This window comes from Pseudophryne corroboree, chromosome 7, assembly GCF_028390025.1.
Source record: "Pseudophryne corroboree isolate aPseCor3 chromosome 7, aPseCor3.hap2, whole genome shotgun sequence".
In the NCBI taxonomy this organism is placed as follows: Eukaryota; Metazoa; Chordata; class Amphibia; order Anura; family Myobatrachidae; genus Pseudophryne; species Pseudophryne corroboree.
The window spans coordinates 517817073-517830611 of record NC_086450.1 but is presented as its reverse complement, the minus strand read 5'-3'; the positions used below and the strand labels follow the sequence as shown (position 1 = coordinate 517830611).

Genomic DNA, 13539 nt, shown 5'->3' with positions numbered 1-13539 from the left:
GACAGTGACAGTATATACAGAGTACAGGGGTATACAGAGGACAGTGACAGTATATACAGAGTACAGGGGGGTATACAGAGGACAGTGACAGTATATACAGAGTACAGGGGGGTATACAGAGGACAGTGACAGTATACAGGGGATGGCAGGGAGGTATGGTGACAGGGAAAGCACTGTATAGTGTATACCGCCATAATATCCGCCGCCGCCATGTCTCCTCCTCTGTCACAATGGCTGATAATGAGAGAGACATGGGGGGGGGGGGGGGGGGGGGGGTTCAATTACCCGCGAAACACGCCGGGTTCTCCCCTATTCAATTATCCCGCGTCCGCTGAATCCCGCGACCACACCCCGGCCCCGCCCCGCGCTGCTACTAATCACCCCCGACCCCTCCCATCATCACCGCCCTCAGCGACTCTCCCCGGTGACGCGCAGGAAGTCGCCGCCGCACGTTGATTACGTCATTATTGTGACTCGGTTACCAGGCAACAGGATTGTACGTAGAACCGGACTTTTAGAGCGGGAGTGAGTATCTACCGGCCCAGCAACAGTGTACCCCCATTTCTACCCCTGTGCACCCCAGTGTGAGTATTACCCCAGTGTACGGAGTATTACCCTCTGTATATAGAATATTACCCCCTGTATATACAGCATTACACCTTGTATATAGAATATTACCCCCTGTATATACAGTATTACACCTTGTATATAGAATATTACCCCCTGTATATACAGTATTACACCTTGTATATAGAATATTACCCCCTGTATATACAGTATTACACCAGTGTACGGAGTATTACACCTTGTATATAGAATATTACCCCCTGTATATACAGTATTACACCTTGTATATAGAATATTACCCCCTGTATATACAGCATTACACCTTGTATATAGAATATTACCCCCTGTATATACAGCATTACACCTTGTATATAGAATATTACCCCCTGTATATACAGTATTACACCTTGTATATAGAATATTACCCCCTGTATATACAGTATTACACCTTGTATATAGAATATTACCCCCTGTATATACAGTATTACACCAGTGTACGGAGTATTACACCTTGTATATAGAATATTACCCCCTGTATATACAGCATTACACCAGTGTGAGTATTACCCCAGTGTGAGTATTACCCCCTGTATATAGAGTATTACCCCCTGTATACAGAAAATTACCCCAGTGTGATTATTACCCTCTGTATATAGAATATTACCCCCTGTATATACAGTATTACCCCAGTGTGATTATTACCCCCTGTATACAGATTATTATCCCAGTGTACACCATACTTGCCTACCTGCCCCTCTCCATGAGGGAGACAATGCTCTGTTCCTGGACTCTCCTGGTAATGTATGATTGCCATCACCTGTGGTGAGCTGGGTAATTGATAAGAAAGGTGTTTCACCACAGGTGATGGCAATCATACATTACCAGGAGAGTCCAGGAACAGAGCATTGTCTCCCTCATGGAGAGGGGCAGGTAGGCAAGTATGGTGTGATTATTACCCCCTGTATACATATTATTATCCCAGTGTGATTATTACCCCAGTGTGATTATTACCCCCTGTGTACAGATTATTATCCCAGTGTGATTATTACCCCAGTGTGATTATTACCCCCTGTATACAGATTATTATCCCAGTGTGATTATTACCCCCTGTATACAGATTATTTTCCCAGTGTGATTATTATCCCAGTGTGATTATTACCCCCTGTATACAGAGTATTACCCCAGTGTGATTATTACCCCCTGTATACAGAGTATTACCCCAGTGTGATTATTACCCCCTGTGTACAGAGTATTACCCCAGTGTGATTATTACCCCCTATGTACAGATTATTATCCCAGTGTGATTATTACCCCCTATATATAGAGTACTACCCCAGTGTGATTATTACCCCCTGTATATATAGAATTACCCCAGTGTGATTATTACCCCCTGTATACAGATTATTATCCCAGTGTGATTATTACCCCCTGTATACAGAGCATTACCCCAGTGTGATTATTACCCCCTATATATAGAGCATTACCCCAGTGTGATTATTACCCCCTATATATAGATTATTACCCCCTTTATACAGAACATTATTACCCCAGTGTGATTATTACCCCCTGTATACAGAGTATTAAACCAGTGTGATTATTACCCCCTATATATAGAGTATTACCCCCTGTGTAAAGAGCATTACCTCAGTGTGATTATTACCCCCTATATATAGAGTATTACCCCCTTTATACAGAACATTACCCCAGTGTGATTACCCCCTGTGTACAGATTATTATCCCAGTGTGATTATTACCCCAGTGTGATTATTACCCCCTGTATATAGAGTATTACCCCAGTGTGAATATTACCCCAGTGTGATTATTACCCCCTATATATAGAGTACTACCCCAGTGTGATTATTACCCCTGTATACATATTATTATCCCAGTGTGATTATTACCCCCTGTATATAGAGTATTACCCCAGTGTGAATATTACCCAAAGTGTGATTATTACCCCCTATATATAGAGTACTACCCCAGTGTGATTATTACCCCCTGTATATAGAGTATTACCCCAGTGTGATTATTACTCCCTGTATATATAGAATTACCCCAGTGTGATTATTACCCCCTGTATACAGATTATTATCCCAGTGTGAATATTACCCCACTGATTATTACCCCCTGTATACAGAGTATTACCCCAGTGTGATTATTATCCCCTATATATAGAGTATTACCCCCTGTGTACAGAGCATTACCCCGGTGTGATTATTACACCCTATATATAGAGTATTACCCCCTTTATACAGAACATTACCCCAGTGTGATTATTACCCCAGTGTGATTATTACCCCCTATATATATATATATATATATATAATATATATATATATATATATATATATATATATATATATATATAGTATTACCCCCTGTGTAAAGAGCATTACCCCAGTGTGATTATTACCCCCTATATATAGAGTATTACCCCAGTGTATTACCCCCTTTATACAGAACATTACCCCAGTGTGATTACCCCCTGTGTACAGATTATTATCCCAGTGTGTTTATTACCCCCTGTATACATATTATTATCCCAGTGTGATTATTACCCCCTATATATAGAGTATTACCCCCTGTGTACAGAGCATTACCCAAGTGTGATTACCCCCTATATATAGCGTACTACCCCAGTGTGATTATTACCCCAGTGTGATTATTACTCCCTGTATATATAGAATTACCCCAGTGTGATTATTACCCCCTGTATATAGAGTATTACCCCCTGTATACGGAGCATTACCCCGGTGTAATTATTACCCCCTGTGTACAGATTATTATCCCAGTGTGTTTATTACCCCCTGTATACATATTATTATCCCAGTGTGATTATTACCCCCTATATATAGAGTATTACCCCCTGTGTACAGAGCATTACCCCAGTGTGATTATTACTCCCTGTATATATAGAATTACCCCAGTGTGATTATTACCCCCTGTATATAGAGTATTACCCCAGTGTGATTACCCCCTGTGTACAGATTATTATCCCAGTGTGTTTATTACCCCCTGTATACATATTATTATCCCAGTGTGATTATTACCCCCTATATATAGAGTATTACCCCCTGTGTACAGAGCATTACCCAAGTGTGATTATTACCCCCTATATATAGATTATTAACCCAGTGTGATTATTACCCCCTATATATAGAGTACTACCCCAGTGTGATTATTACCCCAGTGTGATTATTACTCCCTGTATATATAGAATTACCCCAGTGTGATTATTACCCCCTGTATACGGAGCATTACCCCGGTGTGATTATTACCCCCTGTGAACCCTCTATATTGTGATAATTTGCATTGTGTGTCTTCCTGTAGGATGGAGAAATATCACGTTCTAGAACTGATTGGAGAAGGTTCCTTCGGGAGAGTCTATAAGGGAAGAAGAAAACTCAGTGGAGAGGTAACTGCCCTGTATTTCTTTACTAATGTATAGTACTACTGTATAATACCTGGGGGGAGACAGCGGCATGGTGCGGTAACGTCACATGACGCGTACATACACACGTGGTAACGTCACATGACGCGTACATACACACGTGGTAACGTCACATGACGCGTACATACACACGTGGTAACGTCACATGACGCGAACATACACACGTGGTAACGTCACATGACGCGTACATACACACGTGGTAACGTCACATGACGCGTACATACACACGTGGTAACGTCACATGACGCGTACATACACACGTGGTAACGTCACATGACGCGTACATACACACGTGGTAACGTCACATGACGCGTACATACACACGTGGTAACGTCACATGACGCGTACATACACACGTGGTAACGTCACATGACGCGTACATACACACGTGGTAACGTCACATGACGCGTACATACACACGTGGTAACGTCACATGACGCGTACATACACACGTGGTAACGTCACATGACGCGTACATACACACGTGGTAACGTCACATGACGCGTACATACACACGTGGTAACGTCACATGACGCGTACATACACACGTGGTAACGTCACATGACGCGTACATACACACGTGGTAACGTCACATGACGCGTACATACACACGTGGTAACGTCACATGACGCGTACATACACACGTGGTAACGTCACATGACGCGTACATACACACGTGGTAACGTCACATGACGCGTACATACACACGTGGTAACGTCACATGACGCGTACATACACACGTGGTAACGTCACATGACGCGTACATACACACGTGGTAACGTCACATGACGCGTACATACACACGTGGTAACGTCACATGACGCGTACATACACACGTGGTAACGTCACATGACGCGAACATACACACGTGGTAACGTCACATGACGCGTACATACACACGTGGTAACGTCACATGACGCGTACATACACACGTGGTAACGTCACATGACGCGTACATACACACGTGGTAACGTCACATGACGCGTACATACACACGTGGTAACGTCACATGACGCGTACATACACACGTGGTAACGTCACATGACGCGTACATACACACGTGGTAACGTCACATGACGCGTACATACACACGTGGTAACGTCACATGACGCGTACATACACACGTGGTAACGTCACATGACGCGTACATACACACGTGGTAACGTCACATGACGCGTACATACACACGTGGTAACGTCACATGACGCGTACATACACACGTGGTAACGTCACATGACGCGTACATACACACGTGGTAACGTCACATGACGCGTACATACACACGTGGTAACGTCACATGACGCGTACATACACACGTGGTAACGTCACATGACGCGTACATACACACGTGGTAACGTCACATGACGCGTACATACACACGTGGTAACGTCACATGACGCGTACATACACACGTGGTAACGTCACATGACGCGTACATACACACGTGGTAACGTCACATGACGCGTACATACACACGTGGTAACGTCACATGACGCGTACATACACACGTGGTAACGTCACATGACGCGTACATACACACGTGGTAACGTCACATGACGCGTACATACACACGTGGTAACGTCACATGACGCGTACATACACACGTGGTAACGTCACATGACGCGTACATACACACGTGGTAACGTCACATGACGCGTACATACACACGTGGTAACGTCACATGACGCGTACATACACACGTGGTAACGTCACATGACGCGTACATACACACGTGGTAACGTCACATGACGCGTACATACACACGTGGTAACGTCACATGACGCGTACATACACACGTGGTAACGTCACATGACGCGTACATACACACGTGGTAACGTCACATGACGCGTACATACACACGTGGTAACGTCACATGACGCGTACATACACACGTGGTAACGTCACATGACGCGTACATACACACGTGGTAACGTCACATGACGCGTACATACACACGTGGTAACGTCACATGACGCGTACATACACACGTGGTAACGCCACATGACGCGTACATACACAGGTGGTAACGTTACATTACGCGTACATACACAGGTGGTAACGTTACATTACGCGTACATACACAGGTGGTAACGTTACATTACGCGTACATACACAGGTGGTAACGTTACATTACGCGTACATACACAGGTGGTAACGTTACATTACGCGTACATACACAGGTGGTAACGTTACATTACGCGTACATACACAGGTGGTAATGTCACATCACACGTACATACACAGGTGGTAATGTTACATTACACGTACATACACAGGTGGTAACGTTACATTACGCGTACATACACAGGTGGTAACGTTACATTACACGTACATACACAGGTGGTAACGTTACATCACACGTACATACACAGGTGGTAACGTTACATTACACGTACATACACAGGTGGTAACGTTACATTACACGTACATACACAGGTGGTAACGTTACATTACACGTACATACACAGGTGGTAACGTTACATTACACGTACATACACAGGTGGTAACGTTACATTACACGTACATACACAGGTGGTAACGTTACATTACACGTACATACACAGGTGGTAATGTCACATTACACGTACATACACAGGTGGTAACGTTACATTACACGTACATACACAGGTGGTAACGTTACATTACACGTACATACACAGGTGGTAACGTTACATTACACGTACATACACAGGTGGTAACGTTACATTACACGTACATACACAGGTGGTAACGTTACATTACACGTACATACACAGGTGGTAATGTCACATCACATGTACATACACAGGTGGTAACGTTACATTACACGTACATACACAGGTGGTAACGTTACATTACACGTACATGTGCAGGTGGTAACATATAATAGAGAGTAATGCTGATGGACACTCTATGCGCTAAGAACACTGATAGTCAAAATAATTAGGATAAACTGATTCTTTTAATTACGATACTACAAAAAGGATATCCTGGAACTAGAAAAGGTTCAGAGGCTGGCGACCAAACTGATTAAGGGCATGGGGACGCTGGAATACGAGGAAAGGCTTGCAAGGCTAGGCATGTTTACACTGGAAAAGAGGAGACTATGAGGGGACATGATCAACATCTACAAATATATAAGGGGACAATACACAGAGCTTGCGGGGTATTTGTTTTTGGTAAGATCAGCACAGAGGACTCGTGGACACTTAGAGGAGAGGAGTTTCCGCACACACAGAGACGGAAAGGTTTCTTCACAGTACGGACAATACGTATCTGGAATTCCCTGGCTGAGAGAGTAGTAATGGCGGACTCAGTCATTATCTATAAGAATGGTCTAGATGCGTACTTAATGTGTATACAGCGTTATGGTGGACAGATCACGCACTATAATAATACAGATAGAGGAATAGACACAGCGGCTACACAGTCACCACAGTCACTTACAGGGTAGGAGATCACAGGCTGGACTGGATGGACACAACCTCAGACACTATGGGGGTCATTCACTGCTCTGTTTTCTCACTGCGGGTAATCAGATCCTAACTGCGCCTGAGTATGCACCGCAATGCGCACGGGTGTCGGACAACGACAACGCTGGTCAGCGACGGGATGGTGTCGCACGGCGTTCGCAAGGTGATAGACAGGAAGAGGCCGTTTGTGGGTGGCAACTGAGCGTTTAAAGGGAGTGTCCGGAAAAGCGCAGGCGTTCCCAAGCGTTGTCAGGGCGGATGTGTGACGTCAGCTCCGGCCCCGATCACCCTGATTCTATCACACTGTAGGAGTAAAGTGTATTTTCGTAGCTCAGCTACACATGGAATTGCACACTTGCACGGCGAATATACACTCCCCCTGGGGGCGGCGACTATATGATCACAGGAGAGCAAACAACGCAGCTCAGCGACCAGATCTGAATGAGGCCCTGGTGTTACCATGCCGTGGTGTTGCCATGCCGTGGTGTAGCCATGCCGTGGTGTAGCCATGCCGTGGTGTAGCCACGCCGTGGTGTAGCTACGCCCTGGTACAATTACATGGAGTGTAAGTGACGTTCTTAGCACAGATTATTGGCCGGAGCCTAAGCTCCCCAGGTAGTGTTTCCTTCACCCCAAGAGACTGTGGGATCGGCAGCCAATTCATTGGGACATGGCTCCCTGGTTTTCCCGCTTAAATTGGTGGGGGGAGGGGGGTGTGGTGTGGTGCCGTCTTTACAATGTATAGGCGCCAAGTGTTTGAAAATGTTAAAAAAATGTATTTAGAAATGAAGCACAGATCTCTCCGTGTGTACCCCCCTTAAGCCAGGGAAGGATCGGAGGTTGCCGGCCTCCTACCACTGCATATCACTGATCCCTACTGAGGCTTAATGAGGTCATAACTACTGTTATCCGCCCAGACAGAGAGGCTCCTGTGCCGCCTGGTGAGTATTACTCCTGTGCCGCCTGGTGAGTATTACTCCTGTGCCGCCTGGTGAGTATTACTCCTGTGCAGCCTGGTGAGTATTACTCCTGTGCAGCCTGGTGAGTATTACTCCTGTGCAGCCTGGTGAGTATTGCTCCTGTGCAGCCTGGTGAGTATTACTCCTGTGCAGCCTGGTGAGTATTACTCCTGTGCAGCCTGGTGAGTATTGCTCCTGTGCAGCCTGGTGAGTATTGCTCCTCTTCAGCCTGGTGAGTATTGCTCCTCTTCAGCCTGGTGAGTATTGCTCCTGCGCAGCCTGGTGAGTATTGCTCCTGCGCAGCCTGGTGAGTATTGCTCCTGCGCAGCCTGGTGAGTATTGCTCCTGCTCATTGTCCACCTAGGGACAAATGACCTGGCAAATGCTGAAATCATGGCTGTAAAAGATGAATTTAGGAAGTTAGGGACTGCTCTGAAGCAGGTGGCAACCACTGTATCTTTTTCAGAAGTATTGCCAGTACACAGAGGGGAAGACAGAACTCATTGCATCAGAAACTTCAATGTTTGGCTAAGGACATGGTGCAATGAGGAGAGATTTGGATTTATAGGCCATAGTCACACCATCTGGCAAGATAGGAGCTTATACAAAAGTGACGGCCTGCACCCATCTTCAAGGGGAACGAGAATACTAACTGAACAGTTTGGATGCTTCATCAAGAACTATTTAAACTAACAAAGGGGGGCAGTGAACCAAATAGGAATAAAGAAATCTGCTCCCCCAACACAGAGGTATTGTTTCTGCAGGCAAAGGGAATAGGAAGCATATCCACAGCAACAGAAGATAATTCAGATCAAAACCAAATAAAAATAGGCAGAGAGAAGAACATAGCTAGGAACAGAAAAAGCACAAACAAAACTCTAAAAGCTATTTGTGCAAATGCTAGGAGCTTAGGAAATAAAATCCCAGAACTAACTGCAATAATGACAAGGGATGATCTAGACATTGTGGCAATTACAGAGTCATGGTACAAAGAAAATCATGACTGGGACATAGCTATACCGGGATATACTTTATTTAGGAAGGACAGAAGTGGAAAAATCGGAGGAGGGGTAGCAATGTATGTCAAAAATGCCATAAATACTACATTAATACAAAGTATTGAAGAAAAAACTGAGGCCCTTTGGGTGACCATAGAAACAGGGGAAAAGTTGATTATTCGTATTGGCGTGATATACAGGCCACCAGGTCAGGAAGAGGAACTTGACAAGAACCTATTGCAGGACATAACTAAAATGTCATTAAAAGGAGAGGTAATAATCATGGGAGACTTTAATCTTCCTGATGTAAACTGGGAGGTGTCTGTTGCTAGTTCCACTAGAAGTAGGAACATTTTAAATTCCCTTCAGGGAGCATCCCTCCACCAATTGGTGAGGGAGCCCACTCGGAAAGACGCAATATTAGACTTAATACTTACAAATGGAGACAGATTATCGGACGTAAAAGTGGGTGAAAACCTGGGATCCAGTGATCATCAAGCAGTATGGTTCAGCATTAAGACAGAGACTGACTCGTCCCATACAAAAACAAAGGTGTTGGATTTTAGGAAGGCTGATTTTGTAGGGATGGGAAAATGTGTAAGCGATTCTTTGGCAGAGTGGAGGAACTTGGAAACAGTGCAGGAGAGGTGGAAAACATTCAAATGTGCAATATTGAAGGCAACAGACCTTTGTAGCAAAACTGTTAGGAAAAACACAAGGAAAAGGAAGCCAGTGTAGTTTGCAAAAGAAGTAGCAAATATTGTGAGAGCAAAAAAGATGGCTTTTAGGAAATATAAGCAGACACAAAATAATGAAGACAAAAAGATATATCTTGTTAGACAGAAGGAGACAAAGAAGGTAATCAGATGTGCAAAGGCACAAGCTGAGGAGAAAATGTCCCAGTCAGTGGGTAAAGGAGGCTAAACTTTTTTTTAGGTATATAAGCGAAAAGAGAAAAACAAAAGGCGGAATTATAAAACTAAAGACGGACACTGGGAGTCTTGTTGAAGGAGACAATTTAATAGCAGATCATCTTAATGATTATTTTTGCTCCGTATTTACTACTGAAAGAGAGGGGTAGGGGCCACAGTTAAGTTGCAGAGATATTCAGGAAAATGAAACAAGTACATTTGCAGAGGAGAAGGTCCTAACAGAACTCTCAAAGCTGAAAGTGGACAAATCTATGGGGCCAGATGGGATACATCCAAGGATACTAAAAGAACTTAAAGAGGTGCTGGTAGCACCATTGACAGAATTATTCAACCAGTCATTAGCTACAGGAGAAATTCCAGGGAACTGGAAAAGAGCAAACGTAGTCCCACTGCACAAAAGTGGAAGCAAGGAAGAGGCAAACAACTACAGACCAGTGAGTCTTACATCAGTAGTAGGGAAATTGATGGAAACACTCTTAAAAGAGAGAGTTGTAGATTATCTCAAATCCGGCAATTTACTGGATCCCAAACAGCATGGATTCACTGGGGGGAGATCATGTCAAACAAATCTTATTGACTTTTTTGATTGTGTGACTAAAGTGATGGATAAAGGTGGAGCCATGGATATAGCTTATCTAGACTTTAGTAAGGCTTTTGACACAGTTCCACATCGCAGACTGCTAAATAAACTTGAATGTTTGGGATTGGATATTAGGATTATTGAATGGATAAAATCTTGGTTGAAGGATAGAAAACAGAGTTGTGGTAAATGGAGTGCATTCACAGGAGGGAAATGTTACCAGTGGAGTACCCCAGGGATCTGTACTTGGACCAGTGCTTTTTAATATCTTTATTGGTGACATTGCAAATGGCATTAAAGGGAAAGTATGCCTTTTTGCAGATGACACAAAGGTATGCAACAGGGTAGACACACCAGGTGGGGTAAAACAAATGATTGAGGATCTAGGTAGACTAGAGGAATGGTCAAGAGTCTGGCAATTACAGTTTAATGCCAAAAAATGCAAAATCATGCACTTGGGTCTCAAAAATCCTAAAGCTAAATACAGTATTAATGGCACTATACTGAAAACTACTGAGGAGGAAAGGGATCTAGGAGTCACTATCTCAGGTGACATAAAAGCAGGTAAGCAATGTAACAAGGCAATGAGGAAGGCTAGTCAGATGCTTGGCTGCATTGGGAGAGGAATCGGCAGCAGAAAGAAGTAATAATGCCACTGTATAGGTCATTGGTACGGCCTCATCTAGAATACTGTATTCAGTTCTGGAGGCCATATCTTCAAAAGGATATTAATACATTAGAAACTGTACAAAGGAGGGCAAATAAAATGGTGCATGGCCTACATCACAAAACATACCCAGACAGACTAAGAAATCTCAATATGTATAGTTTGGAGCAGAGAAGGGAAAGGGGGAACATGATAGAAACTTTCAAATATATGAAGGGTTTTAACAAAGTCCAGGAGGGAAACATTCTCCAAATGAAGAGAAGCAATAGGACACGAGGACATGCACTGAGACTGGAGGGGGGGAGGTTCAGGGGAAATTTGAGGAAAAATGATTTCACAGAAAGGGTAGTGGACAAGTGGAATAGCCTCCCATCAGAGGTGGTAGAGGCTAAGACAGTAGAGCAATTTAAACATGCATGGGATAGACATAAGGATATCCTTACAAAGAAATAAGGATCAAATAAGGTTAGTGCTAAAAAAAAAATAAGGGGTAGACTAGATGGGCCAAGTGGTTCTTATCTGCCGACAAATTCTATGTTTCTATGCGCAGCCTGGTGAGTATTGCTCCTGCGCAGCCTGGTGAATATTACTCCTGCGCAGCCTGGTGATTATTGCTCCTGTGCAGCCTGGTGAATATTACTCCTGTGCAGTCTGGTATTACTCCTGCGCAGCCTGGTGAGTATTACTTCTGCGCAGCCTGGTGAGTATTACTCCTGCGCAGCCTGGTGAGTATTACTCCTGCGCAGCCTGGTGAGTATTACTCATCTGCGGACTCTCACCGGTTCCCGAGATGCCGCTAAGGTGGTTACTCCATGGAGCTGTCCTACCTGATGGAGATGATGAGATGCGGCGGAATATACCCTGTTTTTCTACGCTGGGTGCAGTTGCTTTACGTTGTGCTAGAGATTGTATTATTAGGTGTTTATCCTCGTCCTATGCTCTGTCTAGGTTGTTACGTGTTCCCGGTATTTGCGCTGGCATGTGAACCTCTAGCCGGTGTTTAAGGGCACATACGGGCATCGTGGGATGAGTGGCAGAGCAGACATGACGGCACTTTATACGAACGTTCTCTTCTCTGCGGCAATGACAGTTGTCCTTCAGTGGATGTCTGATTCGCCAGTTTCTCCGGCCTGACCATACATTGGGATAAGCGGCGTATTCTCCCCCGTAGGGGTTTGTGCCCTGCTCGCCCCTGGGTTTCCCTCCCCCTCCTGTGGGTGGATAGCTTCAAATATTTAGGGTTTTAGTTTAGTAGCTCCCCATCAGACTAAGGGGTCATTCCGACCCGATCGCTTGCTGCAGTTTCTCGCAGCGATCAGGTCGGAACTGCGCATGCCAGCCGTCGTTGCCTATCGATCGCCTCTGATGCAGAGGCGGTCGCTGGGCTGGAGGGGGCTGGACGGCGGCGTTAAGCTGCTGTTTAGGGAGCACGGTCCGTCCAACGCAGGCGTGACCGGACCGTTGTGGTGGTGGGGGGGCAGGCCGCGGCAGCTGTGTGACGTCACACGCAGCCGCTGCGGGCCGGGGAGCGATGAGTAGCTCCCGCCAGCACGCTAAAGCTGCGTTGGTTGGGAGCTACTCGTGAAGTGCAAAGGCATCGCCGCTGTGCGATGCCTTTGCAATTCTGCGGGGGAGGGGGGGCGGCACTGACATGCGGGGCGGACTAGCCATGTGCTGGGCGTTCCCCCGCATGTCAATTTCTCTGACGTCCTAGTGGATGCTGGGGACTCCGTCAGGACCATGGGGATATAGCGGCTCCGCAGGAGACAGGGCACAATAATAAAAGCTTTAGGATCAGGTGGTGTGCACTGGCTCCTCCCCCTATGACCCTCCTCCAAGCCTCAGTTAGATTTTTGTGCCCGACGAGAAGGGTGCAATCTAGGTGGCTCTCCTGAGCTGCTTAGAATAAAAGTTTAAGTTAGGTTTTTTATTT

The 13539-nt window shown here is 45.1% G+C and overlaps 1 protein-coding gene across 3 annotated transcripts in view; it reads left to right on the top strand.

The window, feature by feature from the left end:
* The first annotated feature begins 413 nt into the window (after positions 1-413).
* Positions 414-13539, top strand: part of STK36 (serine/threonine kinase 36) — a 295926-nt gene continuing 282800 nt past the window's right edge. Inside the window, exons 1-2 of one of the 3 annotated variants that reach the window (XM_063935506.1) lie at positions 414-525; positions 3898-3982. In XM_063935506.1, coding sequence (XP_063791576.1) covers positions 3899-3982 — 84 coding nt within the window. In that variant the 5' untranslated portion in view covers positions 414-525; position 3898. Of the gene's footprint in view, positions 585-1454; positions 1498-3897; positions 3983-13539 lie in introns of those variants that run through there. The other 2 variants (XM_063935505.1, XM_063935504.1) reach the window with 2 other exon arrangements.